The 22,709-nt window shown below is 53.2% G+C and overlaps 1 protein-coding gene across 1 annotated transcript; it reads left to right on the top strand.

The window, feature by feature from the left end:
* Positions 1-329: 329 nt before the first annotated feature.
* On the top strand, positions 330-19,643 carry SIGLEC1 (sialic acid binding Ig like lectin 1). The gene is made up of 21 exons (XM_040247861.1): positions 330-1,764; positions 2,051-2,410; positions 2,681-2,977; positions 4,469-4,735; positions 5,043-5,297; positions 6,485-6,784; positions 7,438-7,695; positions 8,961-9,290; positions 9,565-9,819; positions 10,030-10,332; positions 11,765-12,025; positions 12,186-12,497; positions 12,999-13,253; positions 13,547-13,816; positions 13,894-14,145; positions 14,447-14,752; positions 15,364-15,624; positions 16,393-16,695; positions 16,959-17,061; positions 17,424-17,496; positions 18,146-19,643. Exons 1-21 carry the CDS (start codon positions 1,716-1,718, stop codon positions 18,218-18,220), a joined length of 5,145 nt encoding a protein of 1,714 aa, XP_040103795.1. The 5' UTR covers positions 330-1,715; the 3' UTR covers positions 18,221-19,643.
* Positions 19,644-22,709: the final 3,066 nt, after the last annotated feature.

Raw genomic sequence — 22,709 nt, 5'->3', positions numbered from 1 at the left:
AAGAAACTCCAATACTTTGGCCACCTCATGCGAAGAGTTGACTCATTGGAAAAGACTCTAATGCTGGGAGGGATTGGGGGCAGGAGGAAAAGGGGATGACAGAGGATGAGATGGCTGGATGGCATCACCGACTTGATGGACGTGAGTCTGAGTGAACTCTGGGAGTTGGTGATGGACAGGGAGGCCTGGCGTGCTGCAATTCATGGGGTCGCAAAGAGTCAGACACGACTGAGTGACTGAACTGAACTGAATGACTACTGATGTTGAGTATCTCCTTATGGGCTTGTTGACCATTTGTATATCATCTTTGGAGAAATGTCTACACAAGCTTTCAGCACATTTTTTCAAATTTAAGTTGTTTGGGAGGGTGTTTGTTGTTAAATTATAGGAGTTCTTTATAAATTCCAGTTGTTAATCCATTATCAGCTGTATGATTTGCAGGTATTTTCCTCCGATTCTGGGGGTTTCACTCACAGTTTTCACTCTGTGGATAGTATCCTTTGATGCAAAAACCATTCTGCATTTTGATCGAGTTCAATTTATCTGTTTTTTCTTTTGTTGCTTTGCTTTTGGTGTCATGCTTAAGAAATCATTGCGTGCTACTAGGTCATGAAGATTTTCACCTGTTTTCTTCCAAGAATTTTATGGTTCCAGAGGTACTCTGTGGTGAAGGGCCTGCCTTCTTGTGCATGGCATACAGTAGGCATTTATCTCTTGTTTGTGAGCTATATTCGCGCAGGGCTCTTGTGTCCCCTGTCACACCAAACTTGCTCTGCCACGAACTCTAAACCCTCAAGGACCACACTCTTGTCTCGCCCACTGCTGCAGAGGCCGAGGGCCTCTGCACTGCTGCAGGACGCATGTCCTCAGCCCCGAGTCCTGAGAAATGGCTGCTCACAGCTACAAAGAATAAGGCAAATACCGAAATGGCGCTAGGGTGGCTAGAGACCCCAAAGGGAAAGTTTCAGCTAGAAGCCACTTTGAAGACTGAATGAGATTTCAACAGGCAAAGATCATTTGTGGTGAAGCCAGAGCTGGATAGCTGGAGAGCTTGTGGGCAGACAGTACTGGCCCCAGGGTGGGAACTGATCGCAGGGGGCGCATTAAATGGGGGCAGAGCTGGCAGTAGGAAAGGAAGGCCTTTCGGGGCTGTAGGGAAGCCACATCTCATGGGCAATGGGTAGCCATAGTAGGTTTTTGAGTAAGGGAGGACTCTTGAAGGCTGAAGTTTTCTAAGTGCTCAAATTCCATTATGGTCTACAGCTGGTAAGACTGGTGGTAGGGAGACAAATTTCAAGTAAAAAACCATCATTTTTGCTGGATGCCTTGGAGTAAGTCGTTGTGCCTCTCTGGGCTCCAGTTGCTGGTGACTTGGGCGGCAGGGAGGGGGCAAGGAAGTCGGGGAAATAGAGAAACAGCTGTTCATCTGAGGCTGGGAAAGCAGAACTTAGGGTGGGGCCAAGCGACAGGACAGAGGATTTTCTGGGGCCACCAAATGAAGGCATTCCTGGACACAGCCTGAGCTGGGAACATGGGCTCCTGGATGCCAGCTGGCAGCTGCCCTGCCCTCTCATTGGGTTCGCCAGCATAGTGTGTGGGGAAACAGGACTGGGATCCCAGTAGGCTCTGAGACTGAGGTTCCCTAGGATATCCCTGTGTGCCCAGCACAGTGCTCCCCGAGCTCGTAGGCAACAGAACCAGAGTGACAACCTGCTATGGACTTCCTGCTCCAGCTCCTCCTCCTGGCCTTCCCCATCCCAGCAGGTAAGCTTTGCTGGCCTTTTTCTTCTCACAGGGCCTGGCCGCGGCGAGTCCAGCCTCTGTTGGCCTGGGCAGACTGAACTGTGTCTGGTCACAGGTTTAGCTGCTGAGGTTGAAGGAGGGCATGAGGAGGTGGTGACAGGGTACAGGGATCCTCTCTGGGGTGCCCAGAGGGGTTGCATTGCTGGGGGCAGGGCAGGATTTGAGAGTGCATCTGGAACACCTTCTAGGGGGCAGAGCAAGACCCCAAGCCCGCATTACGCTCTTTCTTGTCCTGCCTCTCCCTCAGACCTGACCTCGTGGGGCGTCTCCAGTCCCGAGACCGTGAAGGGTATGAAGGGGTCCTGCCTCGTCATCCCCTGCACCTTCAGCTTCCCTACCAGTGTGAATGTGCCCGATGGCATCACAACCATCTGGTACTATGACTACTCAGGCAGACGGCAGGTAGTGAGTCACTCTACAAACCCCCAGCTGGTGGAGGCCCGCTTCCAAGGCCGTGCCCAGCTGGTGGGGAATCCTGAGCTCAAGGTGTGCAACCTGCTGCTGAAGGACCTGCAGCCTGAGGACTCAGGCTCCTACAACTTCCGCTTCGAGATCAGCGAGGTCAACCGCTGGGTAGATGTCAAAGGCACAGCAGTCACTGTGACGGGTGAGAGCAGGGTCACCGACTGGAAGGGACTCCAGGCTGCTCCTGGCCCCACTGGCTCACAGCTCCAACCCTGGTCCTAAACCCAAACCCAAACTCAGCCCTAATCTTGGTTTCAGTTCCAGCCCATCCCTGTGCCCCCAAGCTTTCGCCCCCAGTGAACCCCTGGCTTTCTCCTTCCCCTTGAAGTCCCCTGCCCTGGGCTGAGGTCTCCAGGGAAGATGGTCTCAGGTACGGTGAAGGGGAGCCCCCAACCTCTGTTTTTGTCCTCAGAGGAGCTCATCATGCCCACCGTTGCCTCTCCGGCTGAGCTGCATGAGGGCATGGAGGTGGACTTCAACTGTTCCACTCCCTATGCATGCCTGCAGGAGCCGGCCACCCTGCGGTGGCAAGGCCAGGACCCTGCCCGCTCCATCACCTCCACATTCCAGAAGCTTGAGCCCACGGGCATCCACCACCAGGAGACCCTCCACATGGCCCTGTCCTGGCAGGACCATGGCCGGACCCTGAGCTGCCAGCTCTCGGTGGCCAACCATAGGACTCAGCACGAGATTCGCCTCCAAGTGCAGTGTGAGTGAACGTGGCGGGCTGGGTGGGTAGCACATCCTTGTTACTGAGCTCACACACATCTGTGGTTCCCCAGTGGAAACCATCCGTTTCTGGCCTGCAGGAATAGCCAGGCTGTGCTTGGACCTCCAGGGTGGAGCAGGCGGAAAGACTGCTAAGCCCCGAGAGTAGTATTGAAAGGCTCCCTCCACCTCCAGTCCCTGAAGCTAGGCTGGGCAGGGCAAGGAAGACTCAGCCGGAGAACTGGGGGTTGGGCAGTAGGGGCCCTGGGATTTAGACCAGCTCTGGAGGATGAGGAGGCAGCGAGGGTTCACCCTTTTCCTGCCACTCACACTCAACGACCAGGGTAACACTTGGATGTGGCAAAGAGACAGTGGGAGGAATTCCAAGTTTTCACTTGCTTATGCATCTTCCCATCACAGTAAAGACGGGCAGCCTGTTCTAGAACAACTGTTGTACATAGGCATCAGGCTGCTGGCTTCACCATTGACTAGATGAGCAAAACTTTGGGCAAGTTACTTGCCTCTCAGAGCCTCTGTTTTCTCACTACCTCTCTGTAGGGGAGATAATAATAAATATGTTTTATCTCACAGGATTGTTATGAAAATTAAAAGTGTGCTTGGCATCTATTAAGCATGCAAAAATATTAGCTTCTATTATTTTCATAGTTACATAGATTAAGAACTTGAAAATACTAGCTTTTTTTTTTTGCCACACCACATGGCTTGTTTTGGCGGGAGGAGAAGGGGACGGCAGAGGATGGGATGGTTGGATGGCATCACCGACTCAGTGGACATGAGTTTGAGTAAACGCTAGGAGTTGCTGATGGACAGAGAGGCCTGGCGTGCTGCAGTCCACGGAGTTGCAAAGAGTCAGACACGACTGAGCAACTGAACTGCATGGCTTGTGAGATTTCAGTTCCCTGACTAGGGACTGAACCCGGGTCACAACAGTGAAAGCCCAGAGTCCTAACTACTAGGCAATCAGGGAACTCCTGAAAATATTCACTTTTATTAGCATAGTTACATAGAGAGAGGCTTGAGGACAAGATTTAAAGAAATGCAGTTTCTTTATATCATTGACATCTCCCAACAAATGAGTTAACCATTCTCAGAGAGAATTTGACTCTGCCTTTAGCCCTTGTGTTAGGTGGTTTGTCCCTTGCCAGCAGCTGCCACAAGCCACTAAAGCAAGCAGTGTGCCCATGGCCCTTAGATAGAAGAGATGGCGATGGACACGTCATGAGGCAGAAAGCCACTGAAGGCAGTGCAGGCTGAATGCTGTGCCAAGCATCACGGCATCAGGCTGTCAGTAGACAAGGACAGGAGCAGGCTTCCTCACAATGTGAGGCCAGGGCCTGCCCTGGACAGGGGACTGATGGGAGTTCCGATTTATCTGGGTGGGCTTCCTTAGGGCAGAGTGTTGAAAGGGGAGTGGGAAAATGCCCCTGCCCTCCCTGGGCACCATACTCGACACCCCCGTCCTGCCTTGCAGTTGCCCCCAAGGGTGTGGAAATCCTCCTCAGCCCCTCGGGGCGGAACATCCTTCCAGGGGATCTGGTCACACTCATCTGCCAGGTGAACAGCAGTCACCCTCAGGTCAGTTCTGTGCGGTGGGTCAAGGATGGGACGCACCTCAAAACCCGGAGTCGTGTACTACAGTTGCCCCGGGCAGCCTGGGCTGATGCTGGCGTCTACACCTGTGAAGCTGCAAACGGTGTGGGCTCTTCGGTCTCACCTCCTGTCAGCCTCCACATCTTCAGTGAGTCCTGGGTGAGCCTGGGTCTTGACCAGAGGGTAGGGAGGCATCCAGGCCATGGGAGCTGAGGGAAACGAGGCCAAGGTGCCTCCTGGGATGCCTGTGTGGAGTTCCAGCTTGGCTTCTGACAGGTGACAAACCTCCCTGGCAGTGAACAGGGCAAAGAGATGCATGGCCAGCCCAGGAGGCTCCTCCTCAGAGGGGCGTGATGTACAGCGTGCAGAGGTTTAGGCCGATGGGCTGCAACCCTGAGGGGTGGGGCCTGAAAGTCCCCTGAGTAGCCCTCAGTGTGCTCTATGCTGCCCCCCAGTGGCTGTGGTCCAGGTGAGCCCAGCAGGCTCGATTCTGGAGAACCAGACTGTGACGCTGGCCTGCAACACACCGAAAGAAGCGCCCAGGGAGCTGCGCTACACATGGTACAAAAACCACGGCGTGATGAAGGACACCCACAGTCGCATCCTCCAGCTGCACTCAGTCACCAGGGCCGATACAGGCTTCTACTTCTGTGAGGTGCAGAATGCCCAGGGCAGAGAGCGCTCTGACCCAGTCAGCGTGGTGGTCCACCGTAAGTGGTGGGGAGGAGGGCACTGGAGCTGGGAGCCAGGCCAAAGATTAGAGACCCTGCAGGCGGGTTGGGGTCCCCGGCCGGGGTGCCCTTGAGCTCACATCTGGGCAAGGCTTTGAACTCCCCAGGCCTCAGTGTCCTATTTTAAACAACTTTTTATTTTGAAATAAGTTCAAACTTAAAAGTTGCAAGAAAAATACAAAGAATTATCATATACCTTTAACCTCGATTCCCATTTTTTAACATTTGATTTTCTTTCTAACTATATATTATATTTGTGTGTATATATGTACTCACACACACATGCACATATGTGTGTGCACGCTTGCACACATTTTTGCTACATATACACTCTTTCACACGTGTATATACATATGCCCTCTATATGTATACATGCACACATAATCTATCTATCCATTTATATTCTTCAGGCATAATGGCCCTTTACTCCTTAATTTCTCAGCATGTATTTCCTAGGGTCATTCTCATGCATAACCACAGTACAACAATTATATGTAGTCAAGAAACTTAACATTCATATAAGATCATTATCTAATTTACAATCCATGTTTAAATTTTACCAGTTGGCCCAATAATGTCCTTTATGGCAATTTCTTTTTTTTCTGGTTTAGGATTCAGTTCAGGATCTTGCATTGCATTAAGTTGTCAAGTCTCTTTATTCTCCTTTCTTCAGTCTTTCCTTGTCTTCCTTGACATTGAACCCTGACGAGCATAGGTGAGTTGTTTTGTGATATTCTCACCTTGCATTGGTCTGAATGGAGCAGACCAAGCCCGTGCACGTGGGCAGAGACACCACGGACATGATTCTGTGTCTGTCTCCCTGTGTTACCTCAAGAGGCACAAGGGGGCAGTTTGTCTCATTGCTGGGAGTGTGGACTTTGATCCTTTGCTGCAGTGCTGTCCCCTGCCAGCTTTCTTTACCAGTTTTCCCACCATTAAATTGGGGTCTCTGGATCCCCACTCTCAGGGTGACTGCAAGGATTGACTAGGATGAACTAGGATGACAGAGTGATTTGCCCAGTCTGGGGACAAATAGGAGCTGCTGGGGTCACTAACTTTTCCCAGGGCATCATGGGACAAAGCAGGTACAGGGGTCAGAGGCTGTAAGAGGAAATCCAGGAATGCACCTGTTGAGGGTAACAGGCCTGTGCCTCATCTCCATGCAGACCCGCCCCTCACCCCACACCTGACTGCCTTCCTGGAGACGCAGGAGGGACTGGTGGGCATCCTCCAGTGCTCAGTGGTCAGCGAGCCCCTGGCTTCTCTGGTGTTGTCACATGAGGGCCTCATCCTCGCCTCAACTTCTGGAGAGGGTGACCAGAGCCCACGCTTCAGTGTCTACTCTGCCCCAAACTCCCTGCGCCTGGAGATTCGAGACCTGGGGCCCACTGACAGTGGGGGGTACACGTGCTCAGCCACCAGTTCCCTTGGGAATTCATCCTCCAGCCTGGACTTCCATGCCAACGGTAAGAGGTCCCACTGGGGCTGGTAGAAGGAGCCTGAGGAGGAGGCCTGCTCTGGCCTCTTCCTCCTGAGAACCAAGGGGGCTCCACTGAGGGCCTGACCTAGCTGGCTAGAAAAAAAAATCACATCAAAGATCTGAGCTATACAGTCATCCCAGTCCCAGAGTTTCCCCCTAAGTCAAAGCAAACCGAGAAACGTGGCAGATTGAGTTATTCCTTTTGTATTCACTCTGACTCTGAACTTAGAAGGTTTTTCAATGCGCATTCATTTGTTTTTTATTTGCTGAACATCTGGGGCAGACTCTGTGGTAGGAGTCAGATGCAGAAGCCCAAATAGAGAGGCTGAGTCTTGGTGCACATGTTGCCCTTCCCTCCTTCTGAGGCAGACATAGCTAACTGATCAAGCCAGGTTTTGACAGAGGCCTAGGATCTGGCCCAGAATCCTGCTCAACCATGCTGCAGCCAACTACCAATAGATCTGAATTGGCATTCAAGGTCAGACCCTTCTGATCATCAAGAGATTTACAGAGCTGATGCCATGATGTTCAGACCTTCTGATAACTGAGTTGGGAGAAGCCCAGGAGGGCTTCCTGCAGTGGGTGGCATGGAGCCACAGACATGCAGGGGAGCTGAGCTTTCTTCTCTCCTCCTGCTAGTGGCCCGCCTCCTCATCAGCCCAGCAGCAGAAGTGGCGGAAGGGCAGGCGGTAACACTTAGCTGTAGGAGCAGCCTGAACCCAATGCCTGACACCCGCTTCTCCTGGTACCGGAACGGGGCCCTGCTCCTCGAGGGGCCCAGCAGCAGCCTCCTGCTCCCTGTGGTCTCCAGCACTGACGCCGGCTCATACCACTGTCGGGCCCAGGATGGCCATGGCACCAGCGGGCTCTCCTCACCTGCTGTCCTCACCGTCCTCTGTGAGTAGCCTTCCCTCCAGCCCCTGCCTGCTGTGGGAAGATCAGCCACCAGAGCCCATCAGCCCCCTCCTCCAGGACCTCCTGACTCTGTCCTGCCCAGAGTCCCAATGGAAGGCAGCCACGAACCTGGGCACCATGGCCCTGCCCGCCCTAGCTGAAATATGGAGACCGAGTCTAGGGCATCCCATTTCCCCATCCCAGTCCCATTAGAGCTCTGCCTCTAGCCTCAGACCCATCATGGACACCATGTCCAAGCTTTATCCTCTGCAGCTGGGCCCTGGGACACTACTCCTATATATGTAGACACACCCCATAGGCGGCACCCTCACGGGTGCAGACACAAAGGCAGAGCCTCCCCACACAGGGCCTGCATCTTGTCAAGGGTGGATGCTCCTGAGCGGCTGACCAACATTCAGGACACACTCAGCTTCCAGCACAGCTTCCCTAACATGTGCAGGATATATGTCCAGAGACTGTCAGGAAGAGCGGTCACCTCTTGGGGGTTTTCTAGTGTTCAGGGTGAGATCACCTGGGGGTCTTGGTCCCACTCTTCAGAAACTTCTAGGAGAAAGGCAATTTAGGCATTATCTGTTCTCATGGGAGCTGGCTTGGAGATCAGAGATAAGAGACAGGCAGGGTCTTAGGGGAGGTGGTAAGAGAGGAAGCAGACAGTAAAACAACCAGGGATTGCTCTGTAGGTGCCCTGCCCAGGAGCACATGGCAGGGATGCAAGGTGGCTGCTAGCCCATACAGTTCTGGCGATGGCAGCCTACTCCAGTACTCTTGCCTGGAAAATCCCAGGATGGAGGAGCCTGGTGGGCTGCAGTCCATGGGGTTGTGAAGAGTCGGATACGACTGAGCAACTTCACTTTCACTTTTCACTTTCCTGCATTGGAGAAGGAAATGGCAACCCAATGTTCTTGCCTGGAGAATCCCAGGGATGGCAGAGCCTGGTGGGCTGCCATCTGTGGGGTCACACAGAGTCGGACATGACTGAAATGACTTAGCAGCAAACTAGAAAAAGGCCCTCCTTCCTCTGGGAAGACTCAGGCCAGTGCTAAGGCATAATTCAGCACATGGGCATGGGCTGAGGTCCTGCCATCCCGATCCGGTTGTCCTTGTATAATGCACAGTCTGCACAGCTGTTTGCGGCAGCTCCAGGTTCATGCCTTTGCTCTGTGTGTTCTGGGAGCCTAGCTAGCTTTGACTGCACCTGTGGGAGCTTGGCAGAGGCTGTGGGATAGTGCCCATACTCCTCTCTCCAGATGCCCCACGCCGGCCCACGTTCACGGCCCAGCTGGACCCTGACACCGCCGGAGCCGGTCAGCGAGGCCTCCTGTTGTGCCGTGTGGACAGCGACCCCCCGGCCCAGCTGCGGCTGCTCCACAGGGGTCGCGTGGTGGCCTCTGCCCTGCCATCAGGGGGCAGCTGTAGTGCCTGCAATAGCTGTTCCCCACGCACGAAGGTTACCAGAGCCCCCAACTTGCTGCGGGTAGAGATCCAAGACCCGGTGCTGGAGGACGAGGGCGAGTACCTCTGCGAGGCCAGCAATGTCCTGGGCAACGCCTCCGCCTCAGCGAACTTCAATGCCCAGGGTGAGGCAGGGCAGGGAGCAGGTTGCTTGGGGTCAGGGGCTGGTACTTGGGACCCTATTCATTTGCAACCCCCAGCTCCGAGGAGGGTCAGTTGGGCGAAACCACCTCCTGTCAGCAGAGGGAGTTCGGTTTCCTCCCCTTGCCCCGTGGGCACCCAGAGGGGCTCCTTCCTACCTGCTCCAGACAGGGAGGCAGGACCACTCACCCTGGGGACTAGGGGGAAGCCGTCAGGGTTGAGGCCCGTCTCAGTAAGCCTGTGCTGCCTGCTCTCCAGCCACCGTCCTGGTCATCACACCGTCGCACACGCTGCAGGAGGGCACTGGAGCCAACCTGACTTGCAGGGTGAGCCGGGAAGCTGGCGGCCCTGCCAACTTCACCTGGTTCCGAGATGGGGCCCTGTGGGCCCAGGGCCCCCTAGAGACCCTGACGCTGCTGCCTGTGGCCAGAACAGATGCCGCCCTGTATGCCTGCCGCATCCTCACCAAGGCCAGCACCCAGCTCTCCACCCCTGTGGTCCTGCGAGTGCTCTGTGGGTGATAGGCAAGGGGATTTGGGCCCTTGGAGGGTGGAGGAGGTGGTCTGGGGCAAACAGGGCTGAGGTTGAGTTTGAGGAGGCAAGAGCACGGCTTGGGTGTGGGCACATGCAGGCCTCGACTGCGTATCTGGAGGAGGACAGCCTGGCAGCTGAAAGGTGGCGAGCTGGGTAGGGGCTGGCCTGAGCTCCCCACTGTCTCTACAGACCCTCCAGACCCTCCAAAGCTGTCTGCTCTCCTGGATGTGGACCAGGGCCATACGGCTGTGTTTGTCTGCACTGTGGACAGTCGCCCTCCCGCCCAGCTGGCTCTGTTCCACGGCGAGCACCTCTTGGCCACCAGCCCGGGGCCCCAGCTTCCATCCCGTGGCCGCCTCCAGGCCAAAACCACAGCCAACTTCCTGCAGCTAGAGGTCCAAGACTTGAGCCTTAAGGACTCTGGCAGCTACCGCTGTGAGGCCAACAATGCCCTGGGATCAACTAACACTTCCCTTTTCTTCCAGGTCCGAGGTGAGTGTCCTCTGTAGCTGTGGTGCATCCAAGTGTCCTGGGGACCACTCTGCATATTTATGTAGAGATGTGTAGTATATGGGCTTCCCAGGTGGTGCTAGTGGTAAAAAAAAAAAAAAAAAGTGCCAATGCAAGAGATGCAAGAGATACAGGTTTGATCCCTGAGCCAGGAAGATCCTCTGGAGGAGGAAATGGCAACCCACTCCAGTATTCTTGCCTGGAGAATCCCATAGACAGAGGAGCCTGGCGGGCTACAGACCATGGGGTTGCAGAGTTGGAAACAACTGAAGTGACTTAGCATGCACGTGGAATATGTAATCTGTGTGTTAAGTCACTCAGTCATGTTGGACTCTTTGTTACCCCAAGGACATTGGCAGGAGGGTTCTTTACTACTAGTGCCACTTGGGAAGCCCCATGTAATGTACAAATGATCACATTTGTACATATAATGTTGGTTGCTGTTTAGTTGCTAAGCTGTGTCCGACTATACATATATATATATATATGAATATATCCATATTCTTCATTTATCTATCTGTATATATTCTTCTGTAATAATCCTGCCTAAGTGAATAAGCCAGAAAAAAGCAAAGTTAATACCAGTAATGCTGAAAAAAAGAAACCCTTTTTTTTTTCCTCCCACAGTGACAAACATCAATTTTTGAACATTTTCCCTGGGACTTGTTTCTGTATCTCCTGTTTATCATACCTTTTTCACAGGCAGAGAAATTGAAGGTCAGAGATCTAGGGGCTTGCTCATGGTCACATGACCAGGAGGGAGCCTGTTAGCTCTGGATGAATTCAATGCTGGTCTCTGGCACAGTCTGAGCTCTCAATCACCACTCTAACTGTCCCTCCTTCTTACTCCCTCACCTGCTCTCTTCCTGCCTTAAACCTGGGAGGAACCAGAGACAGCCCTTTGCCTGGTCTTCCGTTCCTGGGCTCTCATGACTTGGAAGTTGGGTGCAGAGATGGGCTAGAGAGAGCTGCTAATTTCCCCTTCCAAGCTGTTGGATACCATGCTGAGGTCAGCTCATGATCAGGATAGTGGTTCTTGGTTGGACCTAAATCCCTACCATTTCTGTGCTTTATGGGGTCAAAACAACATCTGTCAAGAGCTAACACGTGCAGGTGCTGTGCATGGCACTAGGGTTGGACCCAGGTGAGGTTCACCCTGTGGTAGGTGAGATATGATTGACCAAGCAAAACCATAACTCAAGGTGATGGGCAATGAATGCCAGGTCAGAACCAGGGCAAGGGAGTCAGGCACAGGAGAGGAAGAGGCGTGAAGCTGCAGTGGGGCCCTCAGCAGTGGTCTGGTGGGTGAGCAGTGGCTCTGGCACATGGGGTTGGGGTCTTGGTGTCCTCATGTGTACACAAACGTAGTCCCAGACGTGGAAGGCCCTGATCTGCTCTTGGTTTCTCCCTGCAGGAGCCTGGGTCCGCGTGTCACCATCGCCTGAGCTCCGGGAGGGCCAGGCTGTGGTCCTGAGCTGCCAAGTACCCACAGGGGTCCTGGAGGGGACCTCATACCATTGGTACCGAGATGGCCAGCCCCTCCAGGAGTTCACCTCAGCCACAATCCATTTTACAGCCATAACTTTGAGCCAAGCTGGGGCCTACCATTGCCAAGCCCAGGCTCCTGGCTCAGCCACCACGAACCTGGCAGCTCCAGTCAGCCTCCACGTGTCTTGTAAGCATTTTGATCCCGTTTGTGTTTCCTGGGGAAGGAGGGAGCCAAGGGCATGACTGGGGAAGGGAATATTGAGCCCCTGGTCCTGGACTCTACTTCTGAGAGAGTCCTAGATGAGGGAACACCTGGTCGGGCCCTGACCATTGTCTGCCTTGTGTAGACGCCCCTCGCCAGGCCACACTCACTACCCTCATGAACACCGGCCCTGGGCGACTGGGCCTCCTCCTGTGCCGTGTGAACAGCGACCCTCCAGCCCAGCTACGACTGCTGCACGGGGACCGCCTCGTGGCCTCTACCCTGCAAGGAGTGGGGGAGCTTGCGGGCAGCTCTCCCCGGCTACAGGTGGCTGTGGCCCCCAACACGCTGCGCCTGGAGATTCACAATGCAGTGCTGGAGGATGAAGGCGTCTATACCTGCGAGGCCACCAATGCCCTGGGCCAGGCCTTGGCCTCAGCCACCTTCGATGCCCAAGGTCAGAATGGGGCTGTGAGTGTGTGAGTGGGTGGCTTTTTTAAGAGAAGAGGAGGCTGGAGAGGGTTCTGGAAGCCTGAGACACAGGCAGGAGGGCTGAACATAGGACAGTGCATTCCCACTCCTCTTAAGGGCAGCAATCTCCAAACTTGGTTTTCACTGAAGAACCTTTTTTAAAAACAGAATTTTACATGGATGCCCAGGGGATAAAACTAATCAGACAGGGGTCACTCAAGGAGAAACCACAGCAGGGCTTTTGAGGCCTATGTTCTCCCAGGTGCCCTCCAACAGGGTCAGGGAGGGCTCAGGGCACTCCAGGGAGAACTCTGCTGGGGAACACCTGACAGGTGATGAGCTGTTTCCCAAGCTCCATCTCTGAGCCCTACTCACAGGCGGGTCACCTGTGCCTCCCAGAGGCTGAGAGGCTTTGCACCCTACAGGTGGCTTCCTTTACACAGCCTTCGGTATTCTCTGGTGTCCCTGTGCCCTCTTCTCTCTCCAGCTGTGAGTGTGCAGGTGTGGCCCAAAGCCACCGTGCAGGAGGGACAGCTGGTGAACCTGACCTGCCTTGTATGGACCACTCACGTGACCCAGCTCACCTACACATGGTACCAAGATGGGCAGCAGCGCCCAGATGCTGCCCACTCCATCGCCCTCCCCAATGTCACGGTCGTGGACGCCACCTCCTACAGCTGTGGCGTGTTGATCCCTGGCCAGACACGCCATCTCTCTAGGCCTGTCACCCTGGATGTCCTCTGTGAGTCTGGTTGGGTGCAGGGTGGAGCTTGCAGGGATGCCAACAGCTTGCGGGGATCAGGGCATGGCCGAGTCCCACAGTCATCTACCCCAGGAACTCAGTACCCAGCTGGCTAGCACTGGACAAGGAGCATTAGAGTTGGGGGACACTGGGGCAGAGGAGCAGTGCTGCAGGTTGGGCAAGTGGAGGCCGTTGGGGGCAGGGAGCCAAAGCCTTCCTGTTTCGAATGCCACCTGCAAACTGGCCTCCTTACCGCTGTGGGCACTGAACTCCTCTGCCTTCCTGCATCGTAGATGCACCCCGCAGCCTGCGCCTGACCTATCTCCTGGAGAGCCGTGGCGGGCAGCTTGCCCTGGTGCTGTGCACCGTGGACAGCCGTCCACCTGCTCAGCTGGCCCTCAGCCACGCTGGCCGCCTCCTGGCCTCCTCGACCGCAGCCTCTGTCCCCAACACCCTGCAGCTGGAGCTGTGGGCGCCTGGGCCCAGTGACGAGGGTCTCTACAGCTGCTCAGCCCGCAGCCCTCTGGGTCAGGTCAACACATCCTTAGAGCTGCGGCTAGAGGGTGAGGCGGGCCTAGCCAGGGGTGGGATTGGCTATGGTGTCTTGCTGGACCCAGCTGACCCTCTCTTCTTGGTACAGGTGTGCAGGTGACTCTGGCTCCGTCAGCTGCTGTGCCCGAGGGAGCCCCTATCACAGTGAGCTGTGAAGACCCTGCTGCCCGCCCACCCACCGTCTATGCCTGGTACCACAATAGCCGTTGGCTGCAGGAGGGGCCAGAGGCCTCTCTCTCCTTCCCAGTGGTTACACGGGCTCATGCAGGAGCCTATACCTGTCAGGTCCGGGATGCCCAGGGTACACGCAGCTCCCGGCCCACAGCGCTGCATGTCCTCTGTAAGCAAGGGTCCTTGCCTGGGGGTGCCCAGGGTGAGTGGAGGGCGCTTCTGGGCCCTAGTCCGGGTGGGTACAAGACTGCACAGGACTGAACCTGGGAATGGACACTTGGGGGAGGACATAGGGGATGAGGGAAGATTCCTTAGGGTCCTCTGAACCCTGCCTGATTCCTGAAGCTGTCACTCCCTAGGAGTGACCATTTCCCCAAAGGCTTCAGCCTCACCAATGCCAGGCAGGTGGGCAATGGATAGCACAGGGTTTCCAAGCAAGACCCTCAACTCCGCCCTGCTCCACCATCCAGATGCCCCCCGGGACGCCGCTGTGTCCTCCTTCTGGGACTCAAGGACCAGCCCCATGGCTGTGATACAGTGCACCGTGGACAGTGAGCCACCTGCTGAGCTGGCCCTGGCCCGCAATGGCAAAGTTCTGGCCACCAGCAACGGCATCCCTGGCTTGGCAGTGGAGACAGGCCATGTCCAGGTGGCCCGCAATGCCCTGCGGCTGCGAGTGCAAGCTGTGCCCTCAGGGGATGAGGACACCTACGTCTGCACAGCTCGCAACTTGCTGGGCTCAGTCAGCACCACCTTGGGGCAGCTGCAGGCAGAAGGTGAGCCAGCCAGGAGGCAGGAGGGGCACCGTTGCTGTGGGGTCTGAGTCTGTGTGAGGGGTGGGGCTCCCACAAGAAGAAGCTGGCTGGCCTGACTTGATAGGGAGAAACAGTGCCCACTGGAGGGGGGTTGCTCAGCCTGAGGGGGATAAACAGCCTGGCTTTTGGAGAGCTCCCTACAAGAGAGGTGTGTGGAGGTATGGCAACAACTCAGGGGGAGCATGGGTGGAGAGGAGACATAACCTTGCCCTCAGAGAGCCCAGACTGTGGGTGGGAACACAGACCTGCCCTGGGGAAATGGAATGGGAGGATGGATCCAATCTTACCTTCAGGGAGCTCAGTTTGCAGGACAAGGTGCAGCTCCATCCTTGGGGAGTTCAATCTGGGGGCAAGACACAGCCTCATCCATCAAAAACCCTGAACTGATGAGAGAGGGAGGCACCGTTTTGCCCCAGAAGTCCCCAGGGCAAGGTGAGGCAGCCTTGATGGCAGTCTGATGGAGGAGACACAGTCCCACCTTTGGGATCCAGATCCTATATTATGCACAGAGGACAAGCCAGAGGCTGCAGCTCCCACAGGCCTCCAGACCCCAACCGCGTCTGGTTCTGCAGGTGTGCATGTGGTGGCCGAGCCAGGGCTAGATGTGCCCGAGGGCGCAGCGCTGAACTTGACTTGTCACCTCCCTGGTGGCCCTGGGCTCATGGGCAACTCCACCTTCACTTGGTTCTGGAATGGCCGGCAACTACACACGGAGCCTGTACCCACCCTCGCCTTCACCCACGTGACCCGCGACCAAGCTGGGATGTACCACTGCCAGGCTGAGCTCCCCACTGAGGCCACCGCCTCTGCTCCAGTTACCCTCCGCGTGCTCTGTGAGTGTCACGTCCTTGACATCCTCCCCCTGCCTCAGTCTCCCCGCATCTCACATGCCCGTTTCACGTCTTCCTCCTCTTCTGTCTGCAAAAACCAAGGGCTTCACAGCAATGGAGTCCTGGGTCAGAGAATCCCCACTGACTGGTGTGTGATCTTGTATCTCTCTGCCTTGGTTTCCTTATCTATAAAATGCCAGTCCCCTCTCCTTGTGAGGAGTGCAGAAGGTAGAGCATGCAGAATGTCTGGCACACAGTAAGCCCTCATCAACCTTAGCCAGGACAGTGGTTGCCCTATTTTACTCTTTACAAGGGCCCACACTGTATTAGTCAGCTATTGCTGTGTAACAAGCCACCCCAAAACCTCGTGCTTAAAACGACAGCCACTTTTTATTTGCTCACAAGTCTACAGGTCAGAAATTTGGGCTGGACTAGCAGTTCTGTGGCCTTACATCACGTGGCTGCAGTTATTCACCTTCTTGGCTGGCAAATGGAGTGGGCTGTCGGTTGGGCCTCATGCGTCCAGCAGGCGGGCCTGGGCTTCTACTTGGTTGTTTTCCAAGGAGAGCAGAAGCTGCAAGGCCCATTGAGGTCTAGCCCTGAAGTCACACAAAGGCACTTCTGCCTTCAAAGGGAGTCACAGATTTAAAGAGTGAGGAAACAGTCTCTGCCTCTTAATGGAAGGAGCAGCAGTCGCCTTGCATGGCATACAAGGAGGGGAGGAATTGGGTAGTTATTTCTGCAGTCTCCACACTTCCTGTCTTCCTACAGATCCCCCCAAGACACCCACGATGACGGTTTTTGTGGAGCCTGAGGGTGGCATCCAAGGCATTCTGGACTGCCGAGTAGACAGCGAGCCCCTGGCCAGCCTGACCCTCCACCTTGGCAGTCGGCTGGTGGCCTCTAGCCAGTCCAAGGCTGCTCCTGCCAAGCCACACATCCATGTCTCAGTCACCCCCAATGCCTTGAGGGTGGTCATAGAGGAGCTGAGGCCCAGTGACCAGGGGGAGTACGTGTGCTCCGCCTCTAATGCCCTGGGCTCTGCCTCTGCTGCCACCTACTTTGGAACCAGAGGTGAGAACCCCCGCTCTACCCTATCTCCTAGGCTGCACTGCACAAAGGCCCAGCTCCCAGGTCCAGAGGGTTCCTTCTGAGGTCTTTCCTGAATCCCTTCTGCTTGTCTAGTCTAGACTGATTGCTTGAAACTCCTTTGCATGGGGAAATTTCCAAGAGAAAGTAGAACTTAAAATAGGTTTCATCTTGGGGGAGTCAGCTTGGGAGGGAGAATCAGAGGCCTGGAGCCACAGCCACCCTCTAAGCCTCACCTCATGTTACAGCCCTGCACCGCCTGCAGCTGTTCCAGCAGCTCCTCTGGGTCCTGGGACTGCTGGCTGGCCTTCTCTGCCTACTGCTGGGCCTGGGGGCCTACTACACCTGGAGGTGGGTCTGGAGCTAGAAGGTGAACAGAGTAACCTCTTCCTTCCCCCATGTCCCTCCCACCAAATTCACAAGCTCCATACTGTCTAGCCTGTCCCCTCTCTTTCCCCCTGCTTCAAATTTGGGAAGACAGTCTAAAATTGTCTCTAAATCTATCTTTCTATAGTTTTCTTCTTTCCTTATCTCTGCTCTCTCACTGCTGAAGAAAGGACTGGGGAGGACAAAAGATCAAGTAGCCTACTCTCCACAAATCTCCCCCACAGCTCTGTGTAGCGAGCAGGGTGTAAGCTCACGGGGTCGGGGGATGGAACGGGGGGCAGGCAGGGGAGGAGAGAGGCTCTCTGAGTCCACTCTTGTCCTTGCAGAAGGAGGCATTTCCAGAAGCTGAGAGAGGGTGAAAATTCAGTGGAGATGGCTTCTCAGAAGGAAACCATGCAGGTATCCATTCACCATGTGGGCACGTGCAGATGAAGTCCTTGGCTAACCTGCACGGTGGACTGGCACTGAGAGATTATTCTCATTTATAGGACAGTGCTTGGGGCTGGGGGAGATTGGAGAGAGAGCACAGAGACCCAGCACCCCCTGAGAAGACAGTGGGGGCCATATTCTGAGTAGGGCAGAGCAGTCATGGGCTTGCTGCATGGCTACCTGAATAGCTGGAGCAGACATTCTGAATTGAGCAGCATTGCCGCTACTTCTAGGACACATCTTGCAACACAGGACCCCACCTGGGTTTTAGGGTCTGTCTTCCTCACTCCTGATTCTGCCCATCACCTGAGCAGGAGTGAAAGTCTGTTTCCCCTCCCCCATGGTGTGTCCCTTTCTGTAGATAATCTACTTGGTGGGCCAGGGCTCCCAGCCACATTTTCAGCCATGCACACTCTCTCCAATCCCCTGGGGACCCATACCCAGGCCTGGGGACTTGGAGGACTGCCCTCCAGAGCTAGAGGTCAGGTGATGACTGCTCCCAGAGTCTTCTAGTGACCAGTTTTCTCGGTGGGAAGCTCATTGATCCTGATGCAGCCACATGTTGGACCTCATGCTGGGCTCTGCCCCTGAGCTGACCTGTGGCGTTTCCTGCCTTTAGGAGGAGGAAGTCACCAGAATCTGTGATGACTCGGGCCCTGTGAACAATGCAGCGTTGGGTCCTGACTCCCTCTGAAAACATCTCTGTGGCACTGACTTTCTATGACCTGGCTCCAACCCCAAGAAAAATGGGTGGTGAGAGGTGGTGGTGAACCTCAATCTACCCAAAAAGGTGTTGACCCTGGGCAACTCTGAAGAGAAATGAATTGATCACATTGTCTATTTCTCTTTCTCTCTTCTCTGGATCTCATCTCTCTATTTATCTTCCAATGCACTACCTTTTCACATCTTCTTCCTCCAAGCGCACTGTGGACTTCTGGGATGGATTAGAATAGAAGAAGAACTTTCTATATCATTACAAGCTGGTCAAGGCACCCTATAGTGACTAGAATATAAGCTAGGCTGCTCTAAAAAGACCAAATACAGTAACTTCAACATGAAAGAATTTGATTTTTGTCTCTCATACTAGTCTGGATATGTTATGGTAGTTTAAGATGTTGGAACTCTGGATCCTTCTCTTTTGTTTTTCTCCATCCCTAAAATGTTGCTTTTGATTGTGAAGTTCACAATGATCCCATTGGGCTCATACTCCTTCCAGCAAGAAGAGGGAAGAGTGGAAGTGAAATGAAAGGCACACTCATTCCCATTGTGGATACAACCCAGAAGTTCTGGCTGGAATTTGGTCATATAGCTACTGCAAGCTGCAAGGGATTTTGGGAAATGTAGTTTTTATTATATTTCCAAAGGACTCCCAACTATGGATCACCCCTGAGACTTTGAGAACACTGACGAGAATGCTGCCAGCAGGCCATATTCTGTCTCAGTGCCCAGCTACTGAAGGCCGGGGTATGCCCCTGTCCTTTCTGGTCATGAGTCCTGGAGGAGGTAGTGCCTCTCACATATTAAGACTGAGAAAGTCAAGAAGGATTCATGGTCCCTAGGGAGAGGGAATGCCAGGCAGTCGAGTTGCCTGAACAGGCATATTTTGCCAGGTCTAGCCCTTGAAAGAAGAGGTGCCCCCATTTACACTCCCCACCCCCAGAGAGTGTGGGGAGCAGACATCATATCAGCATCCTTGTTTCTGCTCCAAGTGCATTCCTGTCCACGATCAAGCGAGCTCACATCCTCTTCCTGGAAGTGTGCACCAGGGGCTACTAAGACAAACAACGGTCACTAAGAAAGAATAACGTTCCCCTAGGGAAGTCAGTGCCCGAGGGGAACCAGCTCTCAGGTGGGCTAGTGACTCCTTTGGCATCCTGGTGGCAGATGGTAGGAGGAGCACAAAGCTCACCACTCTGGGATTTGAGTTGAGAAATGTGGAGAGAAGTGGGAAGTTGGCAAAGGACCTAACAGGTTTGGAAGAGATTGGAGGCCAGGTGAGCTTCATGCAGCGTAGATGGACCCTTCCGGTTCCAGGCCCCATTCTTATCAGTGCCCGATTGCCAGGCTCTTCCTGGGGCCTATCAAACATGTCCTCCCAATAAACATCCATCCTGTGACATAACTGGAATGAATCTTTTTCTTGAAAGCCAACTGCTGGACCGGATCACAGAGGATTAGAATGTGAGTGGAGTTCCTTCTGGAAGACTGTCTGCTGAAGGCAGCAGTGGGTGCAAAGTACACAACATTTACCACAAACTACCTTACGCTCAAGCGATTCGGGCTCCTTTCTGCTCCCTGAGGCTCGGGGCACTGCTCACCTCTGCTCCCATGACCAGCACTGTGCTTGGCATGCTGTAGGCAAGCACTTGGTAAGGGGTGTTTTGTCTACATTGCTATTAAGTGGAAACTGTGGGTTACAATCAGACGGGATGGGGAGAGAGCAAGCCAAATGCAGCCGAATATTCCCTGGTGGCTCAGGTAAAGAATCTGCGCGCAATGCAGGAGACTTGGGTTTGATCCCTGGGTTGGGAGGATCCCCTGGAGACAGGAATGGCAACCCACTCCAGTATTCTTGCCTGGAGAATTCCATGGACAGAGGAGCCTGTTGTGCTACAGTCCACGGGGTCGCATAGAGTGTGAGCATGCACGCACCTAGCAAGGAAGACAGGGTGAGGGGAGGACCATGAGTAGACACAGAAAGGATGGCAACTGGGAGATCTGGGGACATTTGACCTGGAGTCTTCATCTGCGTCTGTGCACCTCCAAGCGGGTGTAGGTCCACCAGGGATTGGAAGGTTCTCAGAGAGGTTAGTTGTGTCCCTCCCCAGTGGTCTGAGCCTACTCAAGACTTTTGAAATAACATTTATTTCAAGCGTAGCACACATAGAAAAGTGCACACATTTTAAGTGTACAGCTCAATGACTTTTCACAAAGTGAATATACCCATGCAACCAGCCCCCAGAGTCTCCTTTGTGTCCCTCCCCCAGTTGCAAGCCCCCAAAGCTAACTAGAAAAAGACACCCCCCTCTTCTCCCCTTCAGGGAGGATTTGGGGAAGAGGTTTCACAAGAGAATGTGGCTCCTGAGAGAGGGCAAATCAGGAAGCTACAAGTCAGGAGGAGGAGTTGATGCCTCTCTAGCCTGTCTACACTGGAGCACCCAGGATAACCAAAGTGATCTATGTTTGTACTAGGTCTGGTTCCCCAAGACAAGTTTTCATGTGCAAGTGACCTATTAAGGATATGTTCCCAGGGGAGACCAGGAAAGGGGTGGAGGAAGCAGGACAGGCAAAGGGAGGAAGTTAAGGACACATACAGCATTTTTTTTATAACGTCTCAAAACTAAGAACCACCCAAAGGTCCAGCAACAGTAGTGTCAATAAAGAAAACACGTGGTTATAGTCCACAATTGAATGCTACTCAGCAGTGAGTATAATTGAGCTGAAGTCATACACTCCAGGCTGGATACATCTCACAAACTGGGGAAAATGTTTCCAACTCATACTCCAGACAAAGGGTTCATCTTCCTTATATAGAGAGTTCCTTCAAGTTGTTAAGAGAAAGACCTCAATAGAAAAATGAGCTGGAGATATGAATAGGCAATTCAGGGAAAAAGACAGACAAACTGTTCTTAAATGTGTGAATAAATATTCAACCTGACTCATAAGACAAAATGGAAACGAAGACTCCATTTTCACTTGCAGACTAGCAAATATCATATCAATAAAGTCTTGATAACTGTTTTGGGAAGGCTGGAGGAAAATGAGCACCCCAGATGCAACTGTAAACTGGTACAAATCGGAGGGCAGCTTAACTCTATCTGCCCAAATAACAAGAGCACATATCTTTTGACCCAGAAGTCCTGCTTGTAGGAAATCATCTCACAAATGAATTTGTGTATGAAACTATCCACTACAGCATTGTTTGTAAGAACAAAGGGATTGGAAACCATTTCGATGCCCAAGAGGAGACTATGAATAAATGACATCATTTAACTATTAAAACTAATGTAGATTTCAGCCGTTAGAATGGCTAAAATTTTAAAGGTTGGCCAACACTGAAATGTTGGTGAGGATATAAAAAACTCTGACACATTGCTGATGGGACTGTAAAATGGTACAGGTACTTTGGAAAATAGCTTCTTTAAAAAATTAAACATGCCTTTTACTGTATGACCTTTCAATTGTACTTATAGGTATTTAAAGATGAGAAATGAAAACATGTTCATATAAAGATTTACACAGTAATTTGTGGCAGCTGTATTTAGAAGAATCCAAACTGGAAAAGAACCCAAATACCTAGCTGGAGAATAGAGAAACCGCGCTTCCCTCATACCACTGAACATGCTCAGTACTACAAAAGAGCAAATTACTGCTACATGAAACAACGTAAATGAACCTCAAAAGCAGAGATGGGAGGAAACCAGACACAAAAGAGTACATGCTTTGTGATTCTACTTGTTTAAAGTTCTAGAATAAGCAAATCTATAGATAGAAAATTTATCAGTGGTTGCTTGGGGTTAGGAGTGGGGGAGAGACAGTCAGTCAGTTCAGTCGCTCAGTCGTGACTCTGCGACCCCATAGACTGCAGCATGCCAGGCCTCCCTGTCCATCACCAACTCCCAGAGTTTACCCAAACTCATGTCCATTGAGTCAGTGATGCCATCCAACCATCTCATCCTCTGTTGTCCCCTTCTCCCACCTTCAGTCTTTCTCAGCATCAGGGTCTTTTCAAATGAGTCAGTTCTTTGCATCAGGTGAACAAAGTATTGGAATTTCAGGTTCAGCATCAGTCCTTCCAATGGATATTGAGAACTGATTTTCTTCAGAATGGACTGGTTGGATCTCCTTGCTGTCCAAAGGACTCTCAAGAGTCTTCTCCAACACTATTAGTTCAAGAGCATCAATTTTTTGGCGCTCAGCTTTCTTTATAGTCCAGCTCTCACATCCATATATGGCTACTGGAAAAACCACAGCCTTGACTCGATGGACCTCTGTTGACAACGTAATGTCTCTGCTTTTCAATATGCTGTCTAGGTTGGTTACCCACTCCAGTGTTCTTGCCTGGAGAATCCCAGGGATGGCGGAGCCTGGTGAGCTGCTGTCTATGGGGTCACACAGAGTCGGACACAAGTGGAGCAGCTTAGCAGTAGCAGCAGCAGCAGGTTGGTCATAACTTTTCTTTC

Source organism: Oryx dammah, unplaced genomic scaffold (assembly GCF_014754425.2).
Source record: "Oryx dammah isolate SB20612 unplaced genomic scaffold, SCBI_Odam_1.1 HiC_scaffold_10, whole genome shotgun sequence".
Lineage (NCBI taxonomy): Eukaryota > Metazoa > Chordata > Mammalia > Artiodactyla > Bovidae > Oryx > Oryx dammah.
Note: the sequence above shows the minus strand (reverse complement) of the source record. Positions and strands in the feature narration are given on the sequence as shown.

Excerpts from the sequence above, each read along its gene's own strand:
- SIGLEC1 (XM_040247861.1), top strand. The coding sequence starts at position 1,716 with ATGGACTTCCTGCTCCAGCTCCTCCTCCTGGCCTTCCCCATCCCAGCA. Across the intron at positions 9,820-10,029 it reads TGTGGTCCTGCGAGTGCTCT|ACCCTCCAGACCCTCCAAAG; the intron begins GTGGGTGATAGG and ends CTGTCTCTACAG. Across the intron at positions 13,254-13,546 it reads TGTCACCCTGGATGTCCTCT|ATGCACCCCGCAGCCTGCGC; the intron begins GTGAGTCTGGTT and ends CCTGCATCGTAG.